This window comes from Topomyia yanbarensis, chromosome 3 (genome assembly GCF_030247195.1).
Source record: "Topomyia yanbarensis strain Yona2022 chromosome 3, ASM3024719v1, whole genome shotgun sequence".
In the NCBI taxonomy this organism is placed as follows: Eukaryota; Metazoa; Arthropoda; class Insecta; order Diptera; family Culicidae; genus Topomyia; species Topomyia yanbarensis.
In genome coordinates this window covers 30,919,529-30,947,328 of record NC_080672.1, presented here as the reverse complement: position 1 = coordinate 30,947,328, position 27,800 = coordinate 30,919,529, and the positions used below count along the sequence as shown (strand labels likewise).

General features: G+C 36.1%; 2 protein-coding genes across 6 annotated transcripts in view; one reads left to right on the top strand and one right to left on the bottom strand.

Annotated features, from left to right (window-relative positions):
- The window catches only part of LOC131686697 (uncharacterized), a 1,014,555-nt gene that overhangs the window by 351,616 nt on the left and 635,139 nt on the right, over positions 1-27,800 (bottom strand). The gene's annotated exons all lie outside the window — the stretch shown is intronic.
- On the top strand, positions 3,947-5,583 carry LOC131686701 (fasciclin-3-like). Of its 3 annotated transcripts, none has more exons than XM_058970613.1 (6): positions 3,947-4,086; positions 4,146-4,263; positions 4,318-4,529; positions 4,594-4,926; positions 4,980-5,168; positions 5,232-5,583. In XM_058970613.1, the coding sequence occupies exons 1-6, from the start codon at positions 4,044-4,046 to the stop codon at positions 5,417-5,419; spliced, it is 1,083 nt and encodes a 360-aa protein (XP_058826596.1). In that variant the 5' UTR covers positions 3,947-4,043; the 3' UTR covers positions 5,420-5,583. The 3 variants fall into 3 exon arrangements, with proteins under 3 accessions (XP_058826596.1, XP_058826595.1, XP_058826597.1); XM_058970612.1 differs by having other exon boundaries at positions 4,318-4,535; positions 4,597-4,926; XM_058970614.1 differs by having other exon boundaries at positions 4,597-4,926; positions 5,232-5,579.

Sequence of the window (27,800 nt, the reverse complement as noted above, 5' to 3'; positions counted from 1 at the left end):
ATACGGGTTCAAAAACAGCCTAAAATAAAATGAAAATCAGCCTTAACTCTTTACATGGTATTCACAGTTATTTGATCTCTTAGGAAAAATTGCGTGTTTTGTAATGGCTAAAAGTATCCTCGAACATTATTAGCGCGAAAATCCAGGAACAAAAAAAATATTAGTAAAAATGAGACATTGAGGAGTTCATCATAGAAAACGTCTCGTAACGCGATTACTGTGAGTGATAAAAACAATAACAATGTCTTCTGTAAAATTTATAAAAATACTCTCATCTACAACTTTGCCGAAGACGGCCAAGCGATATCTTTGGCTCAAAAGTTAAATTTTATATAGCCAAGCTGTTTTCCCCGTTTGATACCACCAACAAGAATTAATTCGCTACCAAGCGATTTAGTCGTTGTGGAACTCTTAGATACAGTAGGCTAGATTCACTATTTATTTATTTATTCCGTCTATTTGAAACGGCTCATAGCGGTAGCTTAATGGAGCCGTGGATCTTTTATGTGTTTACAACATGTAAAAAATAAAATTAAAAACAAATATTATTGATTATCCGTTAGATCTCGTGCGCGCAACTTTTTATTGCGAGCGGAGACCTTCTTTCGCGACTCGCCTACTGCGTCATAGGGACCATTTAATTCTCTCCTGTCCTCCACGTCAAGGTCATCATCGTTAAAAGTGCCTTGGTGTTCGAGACCAGATGTTCTTTCCTGCTTCTTGCACTTACGGGTGACCAAAGTAAATCCGTCGTCATTGTTATTATCTTCTTCACTGATGTTGCTTACAGTGGTTTTGGGGGTGCTGGATGCTGCTTTGGCAGTTGTCAATATGGACTGAACAGCTGCTACAAATTTGGCAATCGTTTGTGGTTCAGGTATTGGTATTGAATACTCTTTTTTGGGTTGGTTTTCCGTGGATGCGTTGGCAATCGGTAGAGATGCGTTCTCCTCTGTATCTTCCGCGCAAGGTTGTCCTTGGTGCGCTGTCTGATTACAATACTTGCACGTAGAAGTTTGCCCCTCATGGGTGCATAACGTAGTTTGAATAATAGTAGCTTCGCGAGTTTTAAGTTTTATAGTCAAGTGGGAGGGGATAGGTCTTTCGATCCGCATGCTCACCACAAGAACACCGTTAGGTGTGCCCGGAAGAAATTTCTTCACGTATCACGTGTAACGGGTTCTACTTCTGCGTGTTGCGACATATATTTTGCGATTAGATCGGGAGGGGTACGTGGTGATAGGTCATGTAGCTTTACATCTACATAGTCTTTTTCTATATACATGGGGATCTTAATTCCAACTTTATCACTTTCAACCACATGCTTCAAGTTGTTCTGCAAAATGAAACGTTCGGCTTGGGCTAACGTGTTGAATGATATGAGTACTACGTTGCGAAGATGATGATACTGTAGATACATATCGTCCTTGAGCTTAAGCTGCATCTTCACCTTCATCAGGTATTCCACTTCACGAAAACGTCAACTTTACTCATGATGGCAAGCATAAATTAAAAGTTTCCTTTGTTCTCGAGACAATGCACACTAGATCAAGAGGTTGCTAATTGTTGTTCACTTGGTTCGATTGTATGTCTGACTTGAGCAGAAGTAGAAAGTAGACTGCACTAAATTCACTATCTAGTACATTGCGACAAAGTAGAAGCAAAATGGGTTATGAAAACGGACATCTGTCTCAACAGACATCTCGCCGAACTCTTCATCCGAAAAGGGCTATTCTAAAGAGCTGAATTACTTTAAGTAGGCAAAGGAGCAAAAGTGCCCTAATTATGAAAGAAGGTCTGAATAGATTAAGAGGGTTGCCTGCTTTAGTGGGCAAATAAAAAGTTGCTTTTTGCATGCACATATATTGGGTGGTTTTAGTTTGGATCAGTGTATAATTGATTGTGCTGGTTGGATTTATTGTCCAACTGTGGTTGCAAGCTGGTGTCAATTAAAATGAATTTCAAACATCGAAACGCAAATTAGTTCATCAAATTTGTTGTCATTTTACAAACTGTTTTACTATCCGATATCTCATTTACTAAACAGTATGACAGCTTTCCCTTCGCGTTTCTTCGCAGATTAGTAACAAATCTGAATTCACCCCAGGAAGAAGTATGGGAACATAAATGTACACGCTGTTCTTCAAGGTTGTACTATTTCAAATAAAGATTACTGATTTTTAATCGCTAAGAGACCTGCTATGGGTGGATTCTTCAAATTACCCCTCGCATTCTGATCGGTGTTATCAGATTGGACAATTTTAGCGACAAAATTAACCAATTACTATCTACGTACATAAAACTTGCTAGATAGTAAGTCTCCAAAATTTGACATTATCAGGATAACGTACCTTCCCTTTTTGAGATGTCTGGGACCGCTTATGGGTTCTGGTACCACAAGGAAATAAGTTTCTTGCTTACTTCCTATTTTCTGGTAAAAATAAGTATCTGAACTGTAGTAGCTTTCAAGCTTCGCTAATATCATTATTTAAACACGATTCGATCTGTTTTTGCATAACTTTTATGAAACGCTCGCGATTCCGGAACAGGCCAAACTGAACCGCTGGACCGGTTCCTTTGGACAAACAAAAAAACGGCTAACTATCACACATCCTTTTCCGTTGAGGAAGTATTTGATTTTAAAAAGTTCAAACAATGTGTGAATTGGCACCGTCACTGATCTGATGTCAATTGTTACGTTGTTGTCTGAAAGATCATTTTATGATGGTTTTCATAAGTAGGAGCCTCGATCAATCAAACCTTAAATCGTCGTGAGAGCTCGACCCGCCGCCCGATCGTTTGACAATAAAATAGAAGCATCGTAAAACCTCTTCCTTTTTCCGTACTGCGCTGTGAATTCCAGTTCCGAAGATTTATTGGGGTCAAACGAGGTTGTAATCAAAGTTCGTTCGATTCTTACACTCGGGAAGAAAAAAAAAAGAAGAAGAGTCGTAAAAGGATGATACCATGTTTGAATCAAAACAAACCGTTCCAACGAGAAGAATATGCAAATTTTTCTAGTGACTAGAAACAAGTTTTGACATCAGCGTAGATAGAAATTAGCTCCCCATGAAGAGAGGTGATTTAACTACTGCTCGAGGTGATAGGTTCAATTTCTGATTTTCGACAACTATTTTCGATGTAACTAAAATGACACAAATATAGCCTGAATCCTGAAAAAATCTTTGTGATTTAAAAAACAAGTAAAGTACGACTTGATGACGAAGTACGCAATTTTGAACTAAATTTCCTTTTCGAGAACAAACGGACCGGTGTTAATTTATTTGCATTTTTGTTTGGTTTTGGTTGTTTGGGACCATCGTTCTGGAGGTTGAAGACGTCGATCCGTCTGCGGAAGCTGTTTTAGCACATCGCCAGTATAGTCCCGTTGCGTAATAACACCGCGTGTTACACTCGGGTGGAGGCTGCTGCGGTTATGGTTCTTTTTTGGCGGGGCGGGTTCAGATCAAAGTGGTGTGACCAGTTTTTCGTATACCAATTCCGTACAGCGCGAACGAGTGACGATTAAAAAGTGTCGTTTTGGGTTCTTGTAGGTAAATTTGTTTGCAGATGAAAAGTATTGGAATTTTTTCGGTCTGTTTACACATTCTAGCAAAGTTATTCTAATGGTTCTATAGGCGAATGAGAGCATCTCTTTATTTGTTTTCTCTTTCAGTTATTACGGCGCCATCATAAAACTATCCAAAACATTTTCCAGCTTGGACTCAAATAAATTCTAGATACTCTTATATGCTCCTGGAACCATTTGATTAAATCAGATTGTAGGTATGGATCCATCAAAAACGGAAAATTTTAATTTTAAATTTGAAAAACGCGAATGATCATTTCCTGTTAGAGCGATTGATCATCGCGAAATTTTGGTGTCGATCTGGTGAGAATTTAAAAGCCACTGCTTCCATTCGGTTCTAGTTTCAGTCAAGAGGTGACCGTCTTCGCAGTTTGAAGTTTTATATAAGAAGCCTTAAGCATCAAATAGTAAAATTCAGTGAAAAGTGAAAAAAGCAGCACTGTCCAGAAAGAAAATGACTAAACTTTACGTGATTGCGTTACTGTCCATGACAGTTGGTGCGTTGAGTGACGATCTTGCAATGAATAGTCAGTTACATCCTTATAATCCATTTCAGCAATCTGCAGGGCCTTGGAAGTGATAACCGAACCCAAAAGCTCAATAGTTTCCGAAGGTCAACGGAATGTGAATCTGCTGTGCAAGGTACCTGGCGGTCAACCGATCGATTTTTGCATGTGAGTTTCTTCAACCACTATCACGAAAGGAGCTAACATAGTGAAATTTTTCAGTGTCAAAGTTCCTGGAGTGCGAGCTCCTTTTGCCAGCAGTGATCGTCTGCCAGCTCCAGTGCAGGGGATCACGTTCTACGGAGAAGGCTGGAGTCGAGGGTCATGTGGGGTGACCTTGGCCAGTATTGTCCCGGAATATGGCGGGACGTTTGAGTGTACGGTTTCCATCAGTGGGCAGTCCTACAAGGGATCGATCGATATCGTGATAGAAGGTGAAGGTTTGGAAAATTTCCACTTATTGTGTGTGAATAAAAATTAGTACTTCTCATTTTGAAGCAGTTGCTCCTGAACCTCCCGTGATCGAGGTGTCCAGCAACGTTGACGCTCGGGATAATGAATTCGACTACGGAAAGCCGTTGATCGTTAGATGTATTTCCCGGGGCGGTTGGCCAGGTGCCAAGCTGTCTTGGTATTTGGATGGCACTCCTATCACAAACGAATTGGGGGCGGCCTTTTCCGAAACGAAGGATCGCCGAACGACCGTTCAACAGTTTTTCCGCAAACCAATCGCAGTAGAGGACAACCGAAAGCGATTGATTTGCCGGGCAGAACATGGTTCCTACCCGAATGGATACATGGAAACTGAGCTTCCGATAAAGCTCCGAAGATGTAAGTATCAGGGAAATGAAAATATGCACTTTCTTCATAACTTTTATCAACAGCCAACAGCAACGACAATGAGATCACGAGTGGTGATCTGAAAGAGGGTCCGATCAAGCCACGGCCACCGCAGCTGTTGGTTTCTAGTGACATCAAAACTAACAACGGTGCTTTCAAAATCGGCTCTGAGATGGTGGCAAATTGCGTTTCAAGTGATGGCAGACCGGCGGCTACATTCCTGTGGTTTTTGGGTAGGACGCTTAAGCTCAAACTAGAATCCAGTTAATTAAACTTTTTCTAAAATTCATCTACAGATGATGTACTTATTTACGAGGGCCTCTCGACACCATACATGTCCAGAAGCAACAAGGGAACTATCGAAACACAGCAGGTCCTGCAACGAACAGTGCTAGAAAGCGACAATGGCAAGAGTCTAATTTGCAAAGCTCGACACCCGACCGGTGTAACAGAGACGCGACTAAAAATAGTGACATTCAGATGAGCTCTTTTATGATAGTGAGACGAAGTTTTTTTATGATTAATAAAAAAAGTCCGGTTAAATAGACAAAACTACTGGTTTCCGTGTTGTTTTGGCTTGTTGGTTTTGTTTGTTTTGGTTTTGGGTTGATACTTCGACCGTGCTTAATTCGACATATTAAACCATCATTTCTATCGAACATAATAGAATATTCTTCCTTGTTTTATCCAATAAAAATAATGTTACGTTTTAGCTGAACATGTTTTCTGTGCTGATTGTGATTAAATCGATTTAAATTTAATTTTGTGATTTAAAATGTAAGGAATGGAAATAAATTAAAGCGTAAAAATCGGACTCGGGTTTTGCAGCAAAAGATTTTTAACCGCGAAATTTGGATAGTATGAACCTTCAGTAAAAGAACCAGATAAAAATAAATAATTTGTACGCAGGAGCTTTTTTTATTCTAATATATTTGAAGAGTTTTACGTAGCATGTTCTATCCGTGCGACTTACAATTTCGGTCGCTCAACTGATCTTAACCAGAACGTCCTTAAGAGAAGCGTCTGGTGTAGAGGGAAAAAATAATCGACTTTTTTATCCGTTTAATTGTTAGTAGTGAACCTCTAGAAAGGTCTCCCGCAATCACTGTAGCCACAGCTTTTTAATTTTTTTCAAATTGGCGACAAAGATAACTCAAAAATTAATCAACGAATTGACTTGATATTTTCTATGAGGATGCCCAATATGTGTAGCCTGTCAATGAACCACAGAAAACTGAAAAAAAAAATTTCCCCCTATTATTTTGAATAAATATGAGCGAGTTTTACAGTAAAATATGAGATTTTTCGGTTTTCATGAACCCATTATCCGAAACTCGAACATTTTTTCAATTTTCATCGGCTAACTACAAGTCTAAGCTTTACAAAACTAATTGAATTTCCCATATCAGACAATTTTATCGAGAGTTATCGCGGTCGACGCGGCGCTCCTCGACTTGGAAATTGTTGGACGTCTTGGACTCTTGGACTTTTGGAACGCTCGTATGTGTTGCTCTGTGTGACTAAAAATATTTTTTTTCTCGCACAATGAATGTATAAAGCGACCCTAACATTACACAAAAGATCTATTGTTGTCTTCAAAATCGTAGAACAAAATAACTTTCGTTTTGGGCAGACGCTCCCCTTAAACGCCTGTTTTGTAGGCAACTTCAAAACACACAAGGTTCCCGAAAGTTTACTGGTTGAATCGTGATCGAAGCTTTTTTCCATGCCACACCGGCATACGGTTCAATGAAACACCATTGGTTTGTCGCGCGACATGTTTTCGTCACACAGTAGGTTGCTTTGTTCAACTGGATCTGTTTGCTTCTCTGCTACAATGGGAGAGTAATATAGAGTGATATTTTGTATATTCATATCGAGAGGAAATCTTCAGAAGACACCACCGTCTGGTGCTAAATTTGTCTTTTTGTTAATTTATATAATTGATGAATTCAATTTTGCATAAAAATTCGAATCGTATTAAGTTTATATAATACAAACTAGCGAAAAACCTATGATACCAGTTTGACATAATTTGCCTAAAACAAAATAAAAGACACTAAACTGATCTCACTATAATTTTTGCCTAAGTATAGTAAATTTATGTAAGGAATTAAATCAATGTAGTGTAAAGGTCATTCCATATCAGATTTACAACCAAAATTTTGATTCCTTCCAAAAAATTTTCCTAGATTCTTTAGCTAAAAATGATTGACACGTAATTTTTTTTTGGCTTAGTATGATTTTTTTCTGTACTTTTTTTTCGAAACAGTTCCGAAAGATCGCTTGTAGTTCATGACTCTTGAAAATTAGGGTACTTTTCGAAACTAAATGTCTTGTGTTGCCCCTTTCTGTTTCGAGGTTTGAATAAAGGTGATTTTTCATGATATGTCTGAGAAGACGCATGGTAATGTTTGATTACCCAGGGCACGCAATATAATTTATGAGTGTCTCTTATCAACAATTGAAAAATATGTGTACTCTGCTACAAATTCACTAAACAAATTTTTTTAATGAATTATATAGTGCACAATATATTCGTAAATGTTGAATTTTCAAACCATCGTAGGTGCCAAAGTCTTGAGGTAAAAAAAAATTAATACCAAATATGAATTCAGTGACGCAAAATTACCCCAATGTGAAGTTTTCATCAAATTCGGACCCCTTTTGAGGTTTTGTCCGGCTTTTGAATAGAAGGTGATCACTGTGCGACGACTGAATTTGATAAAAACATGAATAAAATTAAATTTTCTTATTTTTTTCTTTCATCTCATTCAATTTACACGTGACTAAAAATATTTGAAATATTTTTGAAGTCGTAAATTGAAAATCCAAACTTTAAACATAAGGTTCCATTTTTGGAACGGTGCCGGTTTTGGCAACTGCAAAAAATAAAATTGTTGCCAAAAACGAAATCCTACTGTAATTTGAGAAAGTTAAAAAAAAAATTTGCGCGGCCCTAAAAAAAATATTTGCTTCTAACATTTGCAGAATACATAAATTACATAACAAAATTAAATATTTCAAAAAAAATTCCGGTGAGATCATGAGAAAACGCAACTTTTATTATTTAATGCTTTTTTCCACTAGTTTTTTAGTTATTAGAGATTGAAAAATGTTCAATTTTATTGAATTTATGAAATTTAATAAAATATTTTATAAAGTTCCAAAACTCTTGGAAAACATATCAAATTCAGCCAAAGCCTAAAATTCGTGTCAACAATTTTTAGCTAAAGAATGCGGCTCCGACAGCATAAGTCATTAAATTGACTTTACGCTTGTCCGGACATGCCGCAGACTCAGGTGATTCGCATTTAATGCCAAAAGATCCTGACTCCTGCGCTGCAGAAGACAAAAAGCTAAGTAACCGGGAAACTAAGCTTGTTCATTGACCCTACGCCACGCTTTTCTAAACTTTCTTACTTCAAATCCTTGCTCTCCCTTGAGTAATATGGCTCTTAATATTTGAAAAATACTTCACCTTCCAGTCCCTTGCTAATTATATGTCGTTACAATATAAAAAATGAAAAAGATTAACTCACTATAAGTCGTTAATAAAAAAGGAAAAAAAATAAAATTATAGTATCTCGCAAAGTATTTTGATATCTTGTAAACTTTAACTTTAACATGATTCTTAATATTAAAAAAAAAGTAAAAAAATTTGGTCCCGCTTTAAAAAAAATCAATTTGTTTGAAAAAATTCCAAATTTCATGAGCTATAAAACAAAAACTATTGTTTTGCGAAATTTTTTCGATAAGCTTATTTAAATTTTTTAAATTTAATATTTTTTCAACTTACATAATCGTGTCCAACTTATCAGTGTTTGAAAAATGTTCAATTTTATAAACTTCAAAAGTTCACAAACCAAAAAGTTGAAAAAAATATGTCTTATTCAGCCAAACCAAAAAATATGTGTCAATTATTTTTAGCTTAAGAATGCAAGAAAAGTTTTTGGAAGCAATCCAAATTTTGGTTGTAAATCTGACGTGGAATGACCCGTAAGAAGCATGGAGTTGATATTATACACAAAAGTCATCATTTCGAATAGACATGAAAAAAATCAACAAATAATTGCTAAATACTAACATTTGGTATCAAGAATCTTTGGTTACAAACACCATTTGATATGTAGTAACACGTTCGAAACTGATATTCTGATGGTAGAAGAGGATTTCATATTATAATGTTATTAAAATACTAATTTGTTTGTATGCCAATGAAAAAAGCATCCTACGATAGCAACCAACATAGTCGAAAAATGTCATGTAAATCGAAAATGGTTGCAATAGAAAAGGTATTTTACTCCGATGTTTGGGCTGAAATTATGCAGCATTTTGTATATTACAGGTTTTTAAAATAGGTGCCATAATTTTTATTGTACTTTAACCAACGTTGCTTCGAAACTTTGCGGGAAAGTCCGCTGTTATTCTGCTCTGGTGGTCGCAGATATTACAACGTCAATACGAATAAATTATCTGTAACAGCTTATTCGCACACATCTTATTGGTTTATTCTATTTGGAAAAAAATCTGGATGATCTTAGATCAATATGTAAAAAAATGCGTTTGGCTAGATCACGGCAATAATTCAATTGGATAAATCAGGCAGTACCATATTGTCGTCTTCACTTCGTCTCAAGCAGACGCACAGTGGATCCACTCCATACAAAAGCTGGACAAAACCTCAAAAGTAGTTTAAAATGTCTGAAAATATCATCTAAGGGTAATTTTGGTGCGCTGAACTCGATTTTGATTAAATTAGGACGCTAAAATGAAAATTAGACAGCCTAGGGTGATTCTAAAAGTTTTTTTTTTAAATTTCGCGAAAATGAATTTTATTAACTTCTCAAAACAGATACTTCACAAGTGAATAGAAACATTTTGATTTCCTAGGGTAGTTCTTAGTAACGAGGGTGGTTCCAATTTATTGAAATCTGGTGAATAAAAAATGATGTAATTTTATACATTTGTTTGTAGATCTTCAGTCCAATCTGAATATCATCGTAGAAAAAATCATCCCTTCATAGCACTTTAAGAGATAATCCTCATGTACTAATTTATAAACGTATGCATTTAGAATAGTTGTAAAAGATAGCATATCTTAAGGTGTTTGATAGAATGCCTTAAATTTTTGTTTTATTGGTTTATTTATTTACAGTTATCGCCAAAGCTATTAAAAGATGACAGGTTTATTTGATTATGATGAAGATCTCAAATCATGCCGTACTATGCTCTATTCACAGTTGTTCATACGATGCATACTGCAGCTAAGCCTCTCAATACTTTTCTATTGATTTTCAATTCCAATGATGATATGAATATCTCTCCTTGTGGGTACTGACTTGGTTTTTCGTACGAAAATATTCTGAGCATACTTTGCACTGTATGTGTATGCTTTGAAATAGAGGCGTGAGCGTTTTTGTCTGAAACTCTCGTCAATTTGGAAGTGAATTATTTAGGGAGATTTTAAATTTGATTGTTGATTGTGATAGATTCAATAGGGAGTTTGCACTTGAAAATAAATGTTGCATTACTGGCCAATAACTAAAAATCGGGTAAAAAAGAACACTTCCCACACCCACGTGTTTACCTTTCATCGGCCACCAGTAAACCTAACGACCAATACCTACCAAGGAGATAGGATTCATGGAAAGATACAATAATAGTTGCAGTTAGTTTGCTTCGTTGGCTTCTATATATTTGAATTTTTCTATATTGCAGATCACTGTGAATATGTAGAAACACGAGTCATAGTTGCAAGACGGTTAAGGCATACTTATATTTGTATCAAGGAAATCGCCGCAAACCCTGAATTTACAAGCAGCGTTCAGAAAAAGAAATCCACTGGTGAATAATACTGCAGAACTTCATGAAATCAAGAAATACCATGCGTCTCCATTGAAAAACTTACTTCACAAATGTCCAAATATCAACCTTCGGCGCAAATCGGCGCAAGATGGCACTATGATTTTTGAAAACTAGATAAAATTCTACGTCAGTTTTACTAGATGAGATCCTTTAACACGCTTTTACCGATAAAGAGATGACACTCTGAATGTAAATAAGTCCGCGGTGAACAACATAGTTATATTGATTTTATTGGTAACTTTTTGAATACTCATTATTTCTCAAATCGAAATACACCATTGAATTCCTGAGATGATTTTCTATTAGAAATGCCAATATGTTTTGTTAAATTATCATTGTAGTACCCATTAAAGCGAGATGAATTAGAATGAACAAAAACTTTTTGTCACTCAAATTCTTGCAGATTTTCAAGACCCTGTACGGTTCAAAAAAATGTAGCACTTATATTTTTCAACCGATTGACTCAAAAATTTGACGAATACAGCTTTAGGTAATGTACATTTAGGAAAAAATATAAAAGGTATGAAAATCGACAATGAATTTTGGAGGTTTTGACAAGGGATGATTTCGCTTGTCGTAAGACCACTGAATGATTTAAGTTAGATAAATCGATCTAAAAGCCGCTTCATTTACCGTTTTTACTTGCATTACTCTAACATTATGCAAATAAATAAGGCGATAAACTAACGACTCCTTAAATCATTGCTCGAAAAATATGTTCGAGAAAAAAAAACACATTTTTTAATGGTAATGATACTTAACAATCCATTCAGTGTATCGTCAGAATTCCAAATATGATAAATACTATCATTCCTACGATTCGCACGTCTGCTAACGTAGTATAAAAACACATTTACGTAAATCATAAAATTGTATTTCAAAAACATGAAACAATGCTGAATTCACTTTATAATGCTTGAGATATTTCCACTTAACCAAGAAAAGATTTAAAGTCGTGAGAAAATTTGCACCATATTTGTACGAAAAAATTATCACCAGTTTATGTTCAAATCATGGTTTTCACTTTGAGGTGATGTTACTTCGAAGCGTTGGTCACTTAACGCAAATCAATAATTTTTGCCAGAAATTCGAAAACAAAAGCAAACAAAATTACATCGGTTTTTTAATGTAAAGGTGAGCTATTTCCCGAAAAATCACAAGATCAAAAAATCATACGACATATTTCTAAGAAATCGAATAATCTCGGTCTCGACTCTATATAAAAAACCAGAAGAGAAATTTCCGGGCATGCGTTCTTTTCGAAAAACTCAACCGTCATCTTGTGATAAAACTATGTGAAAACAATATTTTTGTAGATAAAAATTAGTGTTAGAAGTTCCATTTTACAGGATTCACGACAACGTCAAAATTTTTCCGAAATATATCAATTTTTTCGTACTCCATAGTGGCATAACCTCTAAACAATTTGTATGATTTTTATTTGCAATAGTTGAAATTCAAAACATAAAACCGAGCAGCCCCTGTTAATACATGGCCACGCGATATCCAAAACTACCCGCAACATCTTATTCATCACGCAACAAAGCCGCAACATCAATATGACGCACGCATAATCATCTCACTCACTTGGAATGAAATCATCAAATAAATAAAAAATCAACCCCGCTATTAGTGACTAACCTGACCCCAGCGCAACAGATTGGTGAAATCATCGACAATCAACATAAACTGCAAACACCCCGCAAGTGATTGGCACTAGTCAATGTTCGCTAATATTCGCCTTAGTTCGAATCGATCGATACTCGTTTGCCACGTTGAAATCAGTTCCAGCGTGCGCCCCAGCATCGTCAGTTCCTGGACAATCCATGGGGCATGGTCACGAGTGGATTTCGGTCGTGGGCGGTGGGGAGCACACTGCCACAAAACTCGTATCCAGAAAACGGGTTATGTTTTCCCTTCGAGTCTCTTTTGGGCGTTGTTTTCAGGTCCTCCCTCTCGAGACCCTGCTTGGCGGTTGTGTATATTTTGACGTACAAGTCAGCGAGAACAAAGCATAGCATACATTTAACGGCCACTTTTAGTCTCTTCTTTCGCTTGAAAAGGGTCTTCTTCGCAGTCCCTTTCGAGGTGGACAACGTCAGAAAACATGCATCAGGTTGGGGTCCGCTTGAGGTTGGGTTCGGATGATGGTGGTGTTGTTGGTGGCGGTGGCGAAGGGAGAGTGGGTCACGTCAAGCCAAGCGGTCCGAGAAGTCCGAAGAAAAAGTCAGTTAACCATCATGTTTGGCTGGTTGGTTCCATCGAGCGATCGTGTGCATGGGGACGTGGAGAGAAATCTGAAATGAGAACTTACTAAACCAGTTTTTTCACTTCAGCCAGCGTGCTTTGGACCTCGAGCTCGGGTCTTCGCGCTCCGTTGAATAACAGCAGCGACAGCGACTGACATGAAGAAGAAGAAAACCTCCTCCAAGAAGCACAATAAAAAGCAAACTCTTTCTTCATGCTTCTTTCTTTCTGGGCTCGTTCGCATTTCTACAGCCAGCCAGCCACGAACCGCACGATCTTTCTGGGCTCCAGAGTTTGAATTTCTTCAGGTTTGCAAGCGAGCAGCCCGAAAACGTGTGGTGGCTGGTGGTTGTTTGTTTACACGCGTGTGTATGCGTATTGGTTGGGCTTGGCGAGGTTCACCGTTCTCGGTCGGTACCAACCATAAAACAAGCTTTGCATGTTGAGCTGGCAAACATATCCATCTGTGCACTGCTATGTATTAATGAGTCCCGTAATGCGGTCTCGGCGGGGCACTCTGGCTGCTAAAGCCTTTTTTTTTGGTTCGCTTTTTCTGTTCTCCTTCACTTTTCTACTTTATGTTGCAACGAATGGCGCGATGTATGTAGATGCGAAGAGTTGACCACTTCGAAGAGGGACCCGAGTTGTGAGCAGTGAAAGCAGTGGGTAATAATGTGATCAAACACGTGCTGTTCTTCAGGAAATTCATTCACAGTGCGTATGTTAGTATACTAAATGGAATGGACGTGTTGAGCTTCAGTGGAAACATATATTGTTATAAATCTTCTTTTGTATATCTGGGAAATGAATCACTACAGGTATAAGCTGAAGATTATTTTTCAACAAAGTTGGATCAACCTAATTTTAATTTACAGAAAGACAGTAAGAGAGATTCTGCAAAAAGTTCTTATCGCTCAGTTTAAGATTTTCTAAGTTATCATTATTATATATTACTATATCATGATAAAGAGGGACAAGTCTGTATTTGCCGTGAGACATGTTGGTAGTCTTGAGCGATTCGTAGTAGTACTGCCTAAGCTCGACTCCTACCAGCCGAAGACAACAGATTAGCCCGTAAGATTTAAACAATGTTTTTAATTACCCTGCCATTTCTAGTTTCCTGTTTCCGATTTTATCAGCCCCCGATTTTATCTACCCCCGATTTTATCTACCCCCGATTTTATCAGCTTTTGAGCCGATTTTATCAGCTTCATAGGAAAATTGATAGTTGGTAGTTTGATGAGCTCTAGCAGACGAACCAAGTTGAATTCGAGTAAATCCTTTCTTGAGCATATTTGTCAAATCTTGGAGATCCGAAAAATGCAAAAACAAAAATATATTCATATTTTTTTTTTTCTAAATTTTGCGTTGTCAGACTCCCTTAAGGATAACTTAAAGTAAATAATCAGAAAAGGTTGCCAAACTTTATCTAAGGACCAAAGAAGAATATTTTAAGAGCTTCGGTTTATTAAAAAGGCAGAAAAATATATGTCCCGATTTTATCAATGTCCCTGTTTTATCAGTTTAAAATTCGCCAAGGGGCTGATAAAAACGGGTCTTCATTTGGCTTAAAATGTAAAAAAGAGAGTGTGACTACATCAGTCGAAACATAAAGGAAAAATATATATTTTGTTTTTTTTAAATCGTTTTATAGGAAATTCTCTCATCTCTTTACTTACTATTAAAAGGAATATATTTACCTATTCAAAGCACTAAGAAGTCATATTTTTGTTCAACACTCTTTGGTCACAGTGGTACGATATCCAATCAAGCTATGAGGCTTTGACTTCAGAGATGATTTGCCTTAAAGGAACACGGAATAATAAATACATACTATTTAATATACTCTTAAGAGCTCTGTGTGCGATATTTTGTTTCGGAGCTTTTTCAGTAAAGATGGGTCGCGAAGAACCTCCCCTACACCCAACGCAGATGAGGCTCAGGGCACATGTGCTAGTGAAGTTTTTGTGGAAAAGATAGGTGAGTTTCCTGATTCGTCTATGAAAGTTCTTTCCCGTGTTTTTTTCTGAAGTAGAAATGGATGGTGCTAAGTCAAAATTTCTCAAACAGGTCACCAAAATTAGGCGAAAAATCAATTTCAATGGAAGATCCAATTTTTTGATAGTATTTGTTATTGCAAAATTAAATCCAGATGGGTTTTACGATAAAAATGTTTGTTCGTAATATGGGAAATATGTCAATGCGCTGAATTCACAGATATTGATAAGTAAATTTTTAAAATTTAATTCAATGAATTTCAAAAAACTTTATAAATTATAATCAGCATTAATTACAATTGATTGATGTATAAATTGTATATGTCAGTGGCGTAGCCAGAAATTTGGTTTGGAGGGGGTTTTGATGAAAATCGCAATTTTTTTGAAAAAATGCTAAAATTTAATGAGTTTGATAAATTATTGAAAACTCAAAAACATAAGTAGTCTAACAGATGGCATTCCAGTCTACAAAGAAGAAGGATCAACATGGAACAGTTTTCAAATCTCTATAGATTATTTTCTTGTATAATATGTCAATGAAGTCAAAAATTGCGATCTTTTAAAGTGGGATAAATGATCTATAAAATTTTCAACGTTCAAGATCACCTAATATAATAATCCTTGACTTTGAAGGTTTGACAACTTCGGGAAGTTATCAACATAAAACAGCGCCTGCTTTGATATAGAAATTTTAGTGATTAACTCTCATAGAGGTAATTATGGTGAATTAATTTTTCAAAAATATCAAGAGACATGGTGCCTTCAGCAATGTTTTTGTTAATGTCATTTCAAACAATTTTGTTGAAAATATGAAGGCTACATGAATTCAACATATAGGGATTTAAATGGACTGGGCCTGCTATATTTCTTCTTAGTGAAGAAAAATTTAGGTGAAAACTATTTTTTTCTGCGCTACGGATAAAATTGTTTGAAACAATCATTGCGAGTTGAGAACACAAAACCTATAACTAAATTATGGATGGATGGAACTGAAACATGCGTTTCGACTTCATCTCATCAGAATCCGACACTAACTTGGTGGGCGGACTAAGCTAGCACCGAATTGATGCTAGCTCCTGAAAATGGAATCACTCTTTGTGTTTTTGAGTCCTTCTAATATCTGGGAATTATTTGTTTTAAATCCAGTTCCCTTATTTTTTTGTAAGCTTCAAAGGCACATTGAACGCAATGTGAATTTATTATTTAATTACCGCAGAAAAGATTTTTCAAATACAGTAATTTCAGAATAGCTTGTTGTAAAGGTTTTCTACTACTATATTTCGATACTCCGAATATGTGGGACATTTATGTCTTTGACAAAGTTGTTTGAAATAGCACTTTCGAAAATTTTGCTGGAGACATTAAGTCTCGACCCAAATTTGGTTAAAGACTAATTCTTGTCTATAATTACTTCTAGGAGGATTAACCGTCAAAATTATTCTATCAGCAGATGAACAGTTTTACGTTTTGAAATTCTTCAATGTTACTTAACATCGAAATTTGGCAGTTTCGAATGAATGTGATCGTGACCGTTAAAAATTTATCGAGCATTAATTTTACTTTTCTTCATTAGTCAACCTCACAACTTGCAGTACTAGTACGTAGCACACAAAATTTTAGTACGCCATTCATTGCATCCTGCTAAGAGGCTATTCATATAGTTGATAATACAACAAAAATCCAATGCTCATAAAACCGATCCTGACCTGCTAGAGACAAAATTACATCAGCTTTCAACAAGTTTCTGAAATGTTATTCTTGTTGTTAACTATATTGAATTGTTGTCTAAACTCTACACAATCTAAAAAAATACATTTTCAGCAAATGTTGAAATGTATGCAAGTTTTCGGTAAACAAGCTTATGTTTTATAGGCAATCAACCTATTCAAATTTAGATTCCCATTCGAAAAATTGTCTCTAATCCATATTTTGAAGCATCTTTCCAAAAATGAGCTCATAATAATTCAGACAGTTATTTTATTTTACATTGAAGTAATTTGACAACTATGGGATTTTGGCTAAGAGATAAGTTACAAGATCCCCTTCCCACAATTTTCCAAAAGTTCTCATGACGCTTTAAACACAGTTCTCAATGTAGTGATCAGAGAATATTTTTCCAAAGATATTTTGTGGAATATTAAATTAAATTCGTCAGCATCAATTTTTTTTTCAATCCGATTAATTTTGGTTTGGGGGGGTTTTAACCCCCAAACCCCCCCCCCCCTGGCTACGCCACTGGTATATGTCATGGCTTTGAATTCAAAGTTATAGGCCGAATAAAAGTTTACTTACTTGTTTCTTTTCATTATTGTTTGATGATTCAACAAAGCCCCATGCCTGATCTGAAAAAGGCTCTCTGTTCTCACCTCTTCCCGATCAGAAAGAAATAACAAAATTATTACCGACTGAGTTACTTTGTTATGATAACAAGTTGTGTTATAACTTTGGTCTCGTTAGTTGGTAAAATAACAGAAAACATAACAGAAATTCTTCTAGTATATATCAAAAATATGACAGCCTGTGATAGGCTTCTATCAGAATTATAACAAATTTTGTTAGGTTCCCCCACTGCCAATATAGGTTTTATTACCTATTGTATAGTATCAACGAATTTAGCGTGCAAGTCTAAAAATAGAATAGAATACAATAGAAAAATATAGCATACATTAAGGCGTTTTCGTTTGGCAGCAAAAAGCTTCATATAGCAAAAGCTTTTTATAGTTTGGTCAAATGATTGCATACATGCTGGCTGATTGTTATTACAAATATATGACACGCTGATGATTATTTGTGGATTATAGGGATTTGAACCCGGGTATTCTGAGTTTTATGTGGATGTTTCCTGCATGAACCAACAACGTTGCTTCCGACTGATGTTTAATGGTAGCATAATATTCCTCGAGTCCGTCAAGGGCAAAACGATTATAGATGCATCTTGTTTCTAGAACGCACACATTGAACTTTGCCAAAGCCTAAGAACTGTTTGTTTTCCTTGTGTCATACACTTTGTTTTCATGCAGTTTTACTCACTACTACAGCTGCCTATATTACGATAGACTGGATAGCTTAATAATGTCTTTTCAGATTAGGAATTTGGGGCTATTTTTAGATTCTGAATAGTGCGCTTCGGTGCTTCTCTTGTACGTTAACACGATTTACACGATTTTTAGAAATAATGTCGATGCGATATGGTAACATTGAGCGGATAAGTTACCTACATTATTTTACGGAGAATACGACATAGATTCAAAGAAACAAATACCGAAGTTTTGAGATTTCAAGTAAAGTCGTTTTCGGGGTTTTCTTATAGGTATTTTTTATATGGGGAAGATTAAGCAAACCAGTACAATAACCTCATATCTAATAAATTCGCAGAAATACAATTTTTTACAATAGTTCAATCTATCTGCGAATATTATAACAGATAATCATAAAAGTCGAGAAATTGTTGAGGATTCTTCGGTGTGACAAATTTTGGAATATTTCATGTTTTCAAAAATACATTTTCTTTTCTAAATTTGTTTAGTTTTATGGAGGAAATTATTCAATATTTTTACATTAAAGTTTTTAGCTAGTTCAAGCACTATCTAAAACACATATTTAAATTGTAACAGCAAACAACAATACCAGCTGGGATATGTATATATTCAGAGATTTCTAGGTCATTTTGAAATATTGATAGCTTTATGCAGCATACTCACAAATATTAATTTTGCAACAATTTGAACAGGTCGCATTCTTCCTTTTTTAACTTTCTACAAAATGAATCAAGTATCTTGATTATTACGAAAATTTGTTAGTTCGATGTTTTTTTAAAACGAACGAAGAACCATCGAATACAACGGAAACATTAGTACATATGCGCATTCAAAGCAATTGTCAGTTCATTGTAAATGTTAAACTGTCTTAGGTGGAATGAAAAGATACAACAATCTCAAACTCAACTATTTTTATGCGGGAGTTTAAATAAAAAATATTACAATGCTTTGGTAACTCAAACGCACAAAACAAGATACCCACAAACTGGACAAGTTTCGGTTGTTTATGGAAAACCCGCATAAATTGGAGAAATCGGACTGAAGATCCTCGAAGATATTCAAAATTAATAACGGTTTTGTGGAAATCAGTATATATCAAACAGTTGTTTAAGTTCTGAAAATTCGTTTTCGCAATATGCACAATTAATTAAAAGAAAATTATTTATATAATTATTTGACTAAACCATAACAAATAGTTTAAAAATGTTTTTTTATTTGAATCCGCGTTTCTTTATTTCATCTGGAGTGTTTGATACTTCCTGCATCTTCTTTAAAATAAGTTTTATATGAAAATTATAATCTTTAGAATAGCTTGTTGATAACTTTACGATTCCAAAACTTTTTGAATCAAGGCTTCAACATTGAAATCATATGCCACATATTCGAAGTTGCGCGTCAGACGAGTGTCTCAAAAAATAGGCAATCTCTTAATCAAAATGCAACCAAGTAAGTTAAACACCTTACTTTCAAGTTTTCAGATCACTTGCATCTAAAACTTATCTATTCTCAAAAGGGGGTGGGTGTGGCGTAGTTGGTAAATCGATTGCTTTGTACGCAGCGCACCTGGGTTCGATTCCCGACCCCGCACATAGGGTTAGAAATTTTTCATAAGAGATTTTTCTAACCCGAAGAGGCGAATGACCTTAAGGTTAAAACCTCTATAATCAAAATAAAAAAAAATATTCTCAAAATAGTGGAACTTTGAATATCCATGTGGAAAACGCAAATATAAGGAAATCAATAAAAGCTTCGAAAATTTGCTTTAAAAAGTTGAATATATACGCATAAAAAGAAGCTTCAGCGTATTAGCAAATAGACAGTCATTTGAATAATATAACAATCATTCACAGTTGATTGATTGATTTGTTTATTGGGGCTTTAACCAACTGGTCATTTGCCCCTTTACAATTTAGAGTTAGCAATCAATAATAATTGTGAAAGAATGTGTAATATATTATAACACCATCGTTATATGCGTACATTAAAATCATATTAGCAGTGCAATGATATCACCAGAAGATATAATCTTGATATAAGTTGGCTTGCCTTGCTGATTGGGATATCACAAAAATAACACAGTGAGTAATAAATATCAACATGAGATATAAATTTGATAGCTTTCCGTTATGTCGTTCTGATCGGGTTGTCATCGATGACCCTTACAATGAAGGCCTTGAAAATATCGGCCGATGGGACAAACTTTGTAAAAGGCTTGCGAAACAGTCTTCTGCGCGCTGCGTTTTCATTGGCACTAATTCCGCAGTGGTCAGATATCCAGAATATAGAGGTCAGCAGATCGAAGATGATGGCATGAATGGCATGAATGTACAGGTACCGGGATTCTGCGAATTCCAATGTCGAGATGACTGATAGGGAAGATGTGGCCGAGAAGACGGAGCACTTCCGGATCCACTAACGCCTATCCCTAGTCTGCCGGTTAGTTTGAATCCGTTAGTGAAAATTAGTTGTGGTTGGGATATTTCTCATGGATCTGCAGTAATTGGCTCGGGCAATGCCGGGAACGACAGGCTGGTGCGCATGTTGGGATCTCGCTTAGCCAGGAGGACTGGATGTTCTTGTCGAAGATTGGAAGGTGTGGTCTGTTTTGATAAATCAGCTCAAATAGTTTGAAGTGCGCTAGTATCTGTCTTGGGTATGGGATAGATTGCATTACGCCGGCAGCCGCCGAGGGAGCATCGGAGAAATCCGCTTTGCTATTTATTCGCAGATACCATCTGGAATTCAGTTACCCCGTGGTTGACTAGAGATGTTTGTCGAACCGATTTGACTAGATCTGACTTTTCCACCACTGCTTCTGGGATCGTTTCGTCGTGTTGGTCTAGATATTTCCCTCTCTTTTTCATCAACGGGTTTTAGGGTTTGTCCCTTCTTATGGAGCCTTTACACTTTTTGAGCTGCTGTCGTTTACTTGCGGTTATTCGTTGGTTCAGATATCCCTTCATTGTTTCTAAGTCGGTGTTTCTATTCGCTTTCTCCTGCGGTAGACTTGGGCGGATCACCCAACTACTACCTGTAGAAGACAAAGGATTCGTCACATCTCCTTTCGATCATGTTAATATGAGTCTATCTAGTCCTAGTTTTTCGTTCTAAGTTAATAACTGATTCACTCTAGAATACCTATCCATCTTTCAATTTCATTGCCTTTGTTTCTCGTAGTATCGAATTTGCCGAAAATAGCCAACAAAATCGATACAGTAGAACCGTACGGCAATCAAAACATAGCAACGTTGTCAACTTTAGAATATTGATTCAGTGATCATAGCTTTGTCAATTCTCTTCGAAGGATGCTTATCGTCCGGTTCTCATAGCGATATTGCTAGATTTGACAACGCGATAAGATATAACTAAGGTTGGGGTTACTGTGAGTGACATTCAGCAGGCAAAAAAAACTTACTGTCAGCATTTTACGCAGAATTATCGTGCCTATATATATCTGCAAAGCAAGTTGAAATCTATGGAGCAATTATCCAACCGCGGCTGACAGATACAGATATACTGAACTTTCAACATACTGATTAGGGTAGGATAAAAATTCGATTCCAGCTCCGAGCAACTTTTTAGGTACCATTTGGGTCCTAGAACAACTGTGCAAATTCTTAGCTCGATCCCTGGAACTATATTTTTGCGCCCACTGTTTAAAGTTTACAAGGGATTTTGATTGGGAAAATAAACTTTTACAAAATAATTCCTCCAGGAATCTCCCATTGCTTTCTAAAAATAAATCGTTATGTGGCTTTGATAGAAAATTTAATAAAGAAACAAAGTCTCGAAAACCACGAAACGATCTGACGCTTGAGCAAAAAGTTATAAGGCTGAAACCGGTTGATGCTCTGACGATTGCTCAGACGCCTATTTATTTTTAGAAGGTAACGAGCGTCTCTTGGACGAATTATTTTGCAAAAAACGATGTCCCCATACGAAATCCCTTGTAAACTTTAAACCGTGGGCGCAAAAATATAGTTTCACCGATCGAGCTTAAATTTTGCAGTTGTTCTAGGAGCTAAAAGGGACTCAAAAAGTTACTCGGAGCAAAATTTTATTTTTTTTCATACAACCGTGTCCCACTCTAATGCTGATACAAAGAAATTACGTTCGGCTAAAATCGTAGAGAATAATAAAATTTTATTATCTATGGGTTTCGTTTTGGATGACCTTCGCCTTATGAAACTATGTCATGGATTGCGTTCGTTGCAAACGAACAACTATTGATTGAGAAAAAATATTAAACGAGAGTTGTATACAAACCGAACCTACAAAAGAAAACCGAGAAATAATTTTGAGCTGCCCAAAATAACCATTAACTGCACCGAAAGATTCTCTCTGCAAGACGGATATACTACCAGTCTCACGTGTGCATCGTTTGTCTCTCTTCCCTGACAGCATACCACCACAGATCCTACCGATCTTCACTAATGCCACTCCCGCTCAAAACGAAACTGAGACAAACTCCAATCCGTCAATCTGTCGATGTGAATGAATGTGACAGCGGTTGGAGATAGAACCCGGCCCAGTCCCGAGTTTAAGCAAAAAAACGGCAAAAGGTGGCCTGTACCACGGTTGGTACCGCGGGGAGGTAAGGGGTAAGAGTTCTGTATCAGAGGTGAATGGCGACATAGATTGGTCTCATGTGGCACGATAATACAGCTTTGCCAACCTACTGTGGGGAGTCTATTTCTTTTTCACTTTCAATCGAAGATGGCGTCGAAACAGCAAGCACTCCGTGAGTGTGTTGTACGGTTTTACGAAACGCATGGTCATCGTGGAAAAAAGTTTACGGTAGACTACTTTCGAGACGAAAACTTGCCCGTGCGTACAGTTTACCGGATCCTGGCATCCCTGAGCGTGTAGCGGAAGGCCGGTAGCGGCCGTCCGGCGAAGATAATGACGAAGAAGAGGAAGGAAGCGTTTAAAAAGCTGTTCGATAACAAGGACCGAGTTTGCGTGACGCCGGCCGAAAATTTCACTGGCTCCCAAACCATGATCCACCGAACCCTCAAGATGGAGAACATCATCTGTCGGAAGAAGACTCGGTCTCCTGAATACACGGACGATCAGATAGGGATCGTGAATTCGCAGTACCGGTGAATGACGTTCGTGCTGTACGACGAAAGTTACTTTCCGCTCTGGAATACCCACATTCCAAGAAATGACAGCTACATGGAAAAAATCCGTTCATAAATTCATTAACAAAAGGTCCCGATTTCGCGAACTGAAAGATTTACGAAAACCGTGACCAAGTTCCTGAAATTACAAATAATAAACCTCGTATTCGTGAAACTGTTTGTGTTTTCCAATTACCAGTTCGCCCCGACTATATACAATGCGTTATATTAGAATGTTTGGTTGGGTTACTGTTGTTGTTCCCTGGACATGTTTAGTTTTTGTAGTGACTCTTGTTCATGATTTGTCGACAGTCAAACGTTGTTCATGATTTCAAGAGCTTATTCGCGATTGTTGTGAATTCTCATGACGATAGCGGGATTAAAGTTCATGATTTCAAGATCTTAGTCGTGATGTTCGTCATTTCTATTCACGTTATCGTGATATTTTAGTCATGAGTAGAGCAATTCCTGTTCATGATTTCAGGATCTTAGTTACGATTTTAGATATTTTTGCCAATAGTTGTGTGATTTGTGCTCATGAATTCAGGATCTTTGTCACGATTTTCGTAATTTCTGTTCAGGTTATCATGATATTTTATTTTAGAGCTTACTTTCAAAGAGTAATGTAACTAATGTTCATGATATCAGCAGTTTTATCATGGTATTTGTAAATTCTCTTTGTATTATCGTGATCTATTATTTTTTTGGTTACTAACGGGTTTTTTACTCGGAATAACTTAACAATATGAACTGGATCATTAAAATAAGACTCGTTCGCGATATCTAGTTCTGTGAACTATATCACGCACACTATTTGGGGTTCTCAGTGCAGTTTTCGTTTTGTGTCCGGACATCATAATAAACCTTATCAAATGAATAACAATGTTCGAGGTTCTAATAGTTTTTTTTATATCTACTGCTCGTAGCTATTACTGATCGCTAGCAGCTAGATATTTCATGAAAAAGTACATGGAACAAAAATGATTCCACGAATAATACTCCAAATGTTGTGAAAGAGTTCACTTAAAAATTTCATTACCATGTTGCATGAAATTGTAAATGATAAGAGATATCTTCTAAATATCTAGGAATCATGAGCCAGTTCACAAAAACATGAATAATATTTTATGATCTCGTGATTTTTTTTTTACGAAAACGAATGATAACACTAGTTTACAAATTTTGGGGTGATTGCATGAAGTTAAGAAAAAAGGTGTTTTCTAATTCAATTTTGGGTCGCTGAACACGAAAATCACATTCATTTTCTTTTTCAAAGAACCGTTTTTGAGATTTTTTGAAAAACGTGTTTTTGAGCACTAGTTATTGGTCAATATCTTAGGAACAAATCTTCCGATTAACACAATCGACTCACCATTGGAAAGGTATTGATGTGTCCATGCCAAAAATGTATAACATGTTTGGATTAAATATCAATAATATAGGGTTAAGAGCAACCAAAATCAAAAAAAGTAATATTTGGTAAAATTACTCATTTTTAGTTGATTTTTCATAAAAAAATAATTTGACAAAAAAAATCTTTTGAAATTTTATGTGACAGACAAACTTCTCACGTGAATTTTAAGCCTAAGATCACGAAAATCCGATAAAAAATGGTGATGTTATTAAGCACCGAGTAAAAATTGTTCTGTTTTTCACATATCTCTTTTGGTCTTAAATAAGATTACACTAGTTTACATGAAAAATGAAGTTGTATGATGAAGTGTTTTCTAGATTAATTTTGGGTCGCTAAATACGAAAATAATACTCAATTTCTCTTTGAAAAAAGCTCGAGTTTAAAAAAAATTCTTTTGCTTCATTTTTGGTTTTGCTCTGTTTTTTTTATTACAGAGAAATGATTTTTCATATTTTCAGAATCTTATGTGACAGATTTTAACAATTTTAAGGTAATCGCGATAAGCTAAAAAGAAAGTTGTTTTCTAAGTTAATTTTGGATCGCTGAACACGAAAACTAAAGTCCATTTTTTTAAAGAAGCATTTTCAAGATTTCTTCGAAAAAGGTGTTTTGGGAACTATTTTAGTTAATTTTCAATACCTCGTTCAAATAGGATCCGATCGAAACAGTTCGAAAGGTATTGGTATGCCCTTTCCGAAAATGTATATCATGTGTAGATCAAATGTACATTTATTATAATTACAATCGACCAAAGTAAAAGAAAGTCTAATGTTCGACCGTTTTTTTTTTTTTAAATGCATATTTCTAGTTAATTTTTTATAATAAATCAAGGACAGAATATTTTTTTTAAATCTTATGAGATAAATAATCTTTTTACATAAATTTTAAGCCAATGGTCACAAAAGTCTGATGAAAAATGTAGATGGTATGAAGCACTGAGTGAAAATTGTAACTCTTTATTTTTCGCACAATCATACTTTCGGCTGAAATAATCTTCTATACTTGATAGTTATTGTTTGTGTTGGCTACTGTCTTCTCGAGCTTGCATCCATCCATCCTGCGGCATTTGAATGGTTTTGGATATTTCATTTTACAACTAAGTGCTCTTTTTAAAATGTGGGAATATTCGTTGGAACAGTTTTGTTTTGTCTGTGGTGAGTACATATTTAACAAATTAAAGGAATTTTCGCCTTCTGCTTCGACAGGGTTCGCAGCCTATTCTCAGTTCACAGAACATTACGTGGCTAATGCTACAATCCCACTGAGTCCTGATAGGGACTCGAATATTTGATGACTGGCTTATGAGACCAGTGCTACACCCCCTAAACCGCCGCACCAGGGCAGGGACTGCCAAAATCATAAAATTTCCATTTCGCTCAATGTGCCATAGCACCAACATTTTTCATCCGATGCTAGTGATATTAGGCTTAAAATTAACCTAAACATATTACCTGCCATCTTAGATTCTAGAAGGTCTGAAAAAAATTTGTTCTTCTGTAAAAAAAATCAATTAAAAATGAGTAACTTTTAAAAATGGTAAAACTGCACTTTTTTTAAACTTTGGACGCTCGCAGCACTACAAATTTTACATATGATCGACACACATTATATGTTTTTGGAAAGGGTATCTCGGTGCCTTTCAACTTGCATATTGATTATATTAATTGGATGATTTTGACACGAAATATTGACTAAAAACTGCAAAAAGTGCTCAAAAATGAGTTTTTTGAGCAAATCGCTTCTTTGAACAAAAAAATGAATATTGTTTTCGTGTTCAGCGACCCAAAATTAGTCTAAAAAAAACTTTTTCTTGAAGCTTCATTTTTCTTGTAAACCAGTGTAATCTGTGACTATTATACTAGGTATCATAAACCAGTTTTCGAATACATGAATAATATTTCGTGAACTTTTTCACTAGCACGGATATTGGATCGTAACCAATATATTAGGAATCATGAGCCAGTTCATGAATTCATGAATATTATTTGATATTTTTGTGAACTATTTCACGAGCACGAATATTGGATCGTGACTAATATATTAGGGATCATGAACCAGTTCACGAATACATGAATAATATTTCATGATTTCGTGAACTATTTCACGAGCACGGATCATGTATCGTGACTAATATATTAGGGATCATGAATTAGTTTAGAATTTCGTGAAATAGTTCACGAACAAATTAGCCAGAAAATTTTGATTTTTTGAGCTAATGTTCTGAAAAAATCATGAGTCAACCTTTGGTATTATGAATAATGTTCATAAAGTTGTGAACTTGGCAGAAACCGTGACTGAAATTCACAAAACAAAAAAAATATTTTCACTAATGAAAGCGTTATGCGGGCGTTACTGACGGGAAATAGAACATAATTTTAAACGCCATGATTTTTGTTCATGGTCCTGTTTTCGTAACGTAAAAAACGAGATTGTTCCAGAATTCATGGCACTTTATTCACGATTTTGGGAACAATTTTTTTCCGTTTACTATTCCAGCGACAAATCGGCCAGACTCCGAAGAAAAATATAAGTTGAAGCATAAAGTTGATGAAAAGCATCACTTTTACATCGCCATATCGGACAGAGGAATTTCAAAGCCGTGGTTCAAGCCGAGCGATCTGGTCATCAATCAACAAGTGTACCAGGATGAGTGTCTTGTATAGTTTCCTCTGCCGTTCTTTAAGAAGTATCATGCGGATGGGAACTACGTCGTCTGTCCGGACAAGGTGTCTTTTCATTACGCCAAGAAGACGCTGGAGTATTTTGAGCAGAAAAATATACCGTACGTAGCGAAAGATAGAAACCCGACCAACTTGCCTCAGTGCCGTCCCATTGAGGATTTTTTCGACTTCCTCAGTGCCCTAGTGTACACAAATAATTGGCGTGCCAATGATACGAAGCAGTTGACTACCAGGATCTGGAATTGTATCCGGAAGATGGACGTCAGTGCCGTGCAGCGCTCTTGTGAGAACATCGCGGCTAAGTTGCGTCGTACAGCTGACCAGGGCTCCTTCTCCAATATTCATTGACGTTTTTTTTGAAGAACAAACATGTTTGTAATAAAAAATAATTAATTCGTTCAAAAAAATTGTTTTTAACTACATGACTGAAAAACTTCTCATTTTTATTGATCACCCACTAGATGCGCAATCATAAAAGTAAGAACTTCTCCGGACAA

Bases quoted from the DNA above. Each gene is read 5' to 3' on its own strand.
- LOC131686701 (XM_058970612.1), top strand. From the start codon at position 4,044: ATGACTAAACTTTACGTGATTGCGTTACTGTCCATGACAGTTG. The intron at 4,087-4,145 runs GTGCGTTGAGTG...AATCCATTTCAG, and splicing joins GTTACTGTCCATGACAGTTG to CAATCTGCAGGGCCTTGGAA. The intron at 5,169-5,231 runs GTAGGACGCTTA...ATTCATCTACAG, and splicing joins TACATTCCTGTGGTTTTTGG to ATGATGTACTTATTTACGAG.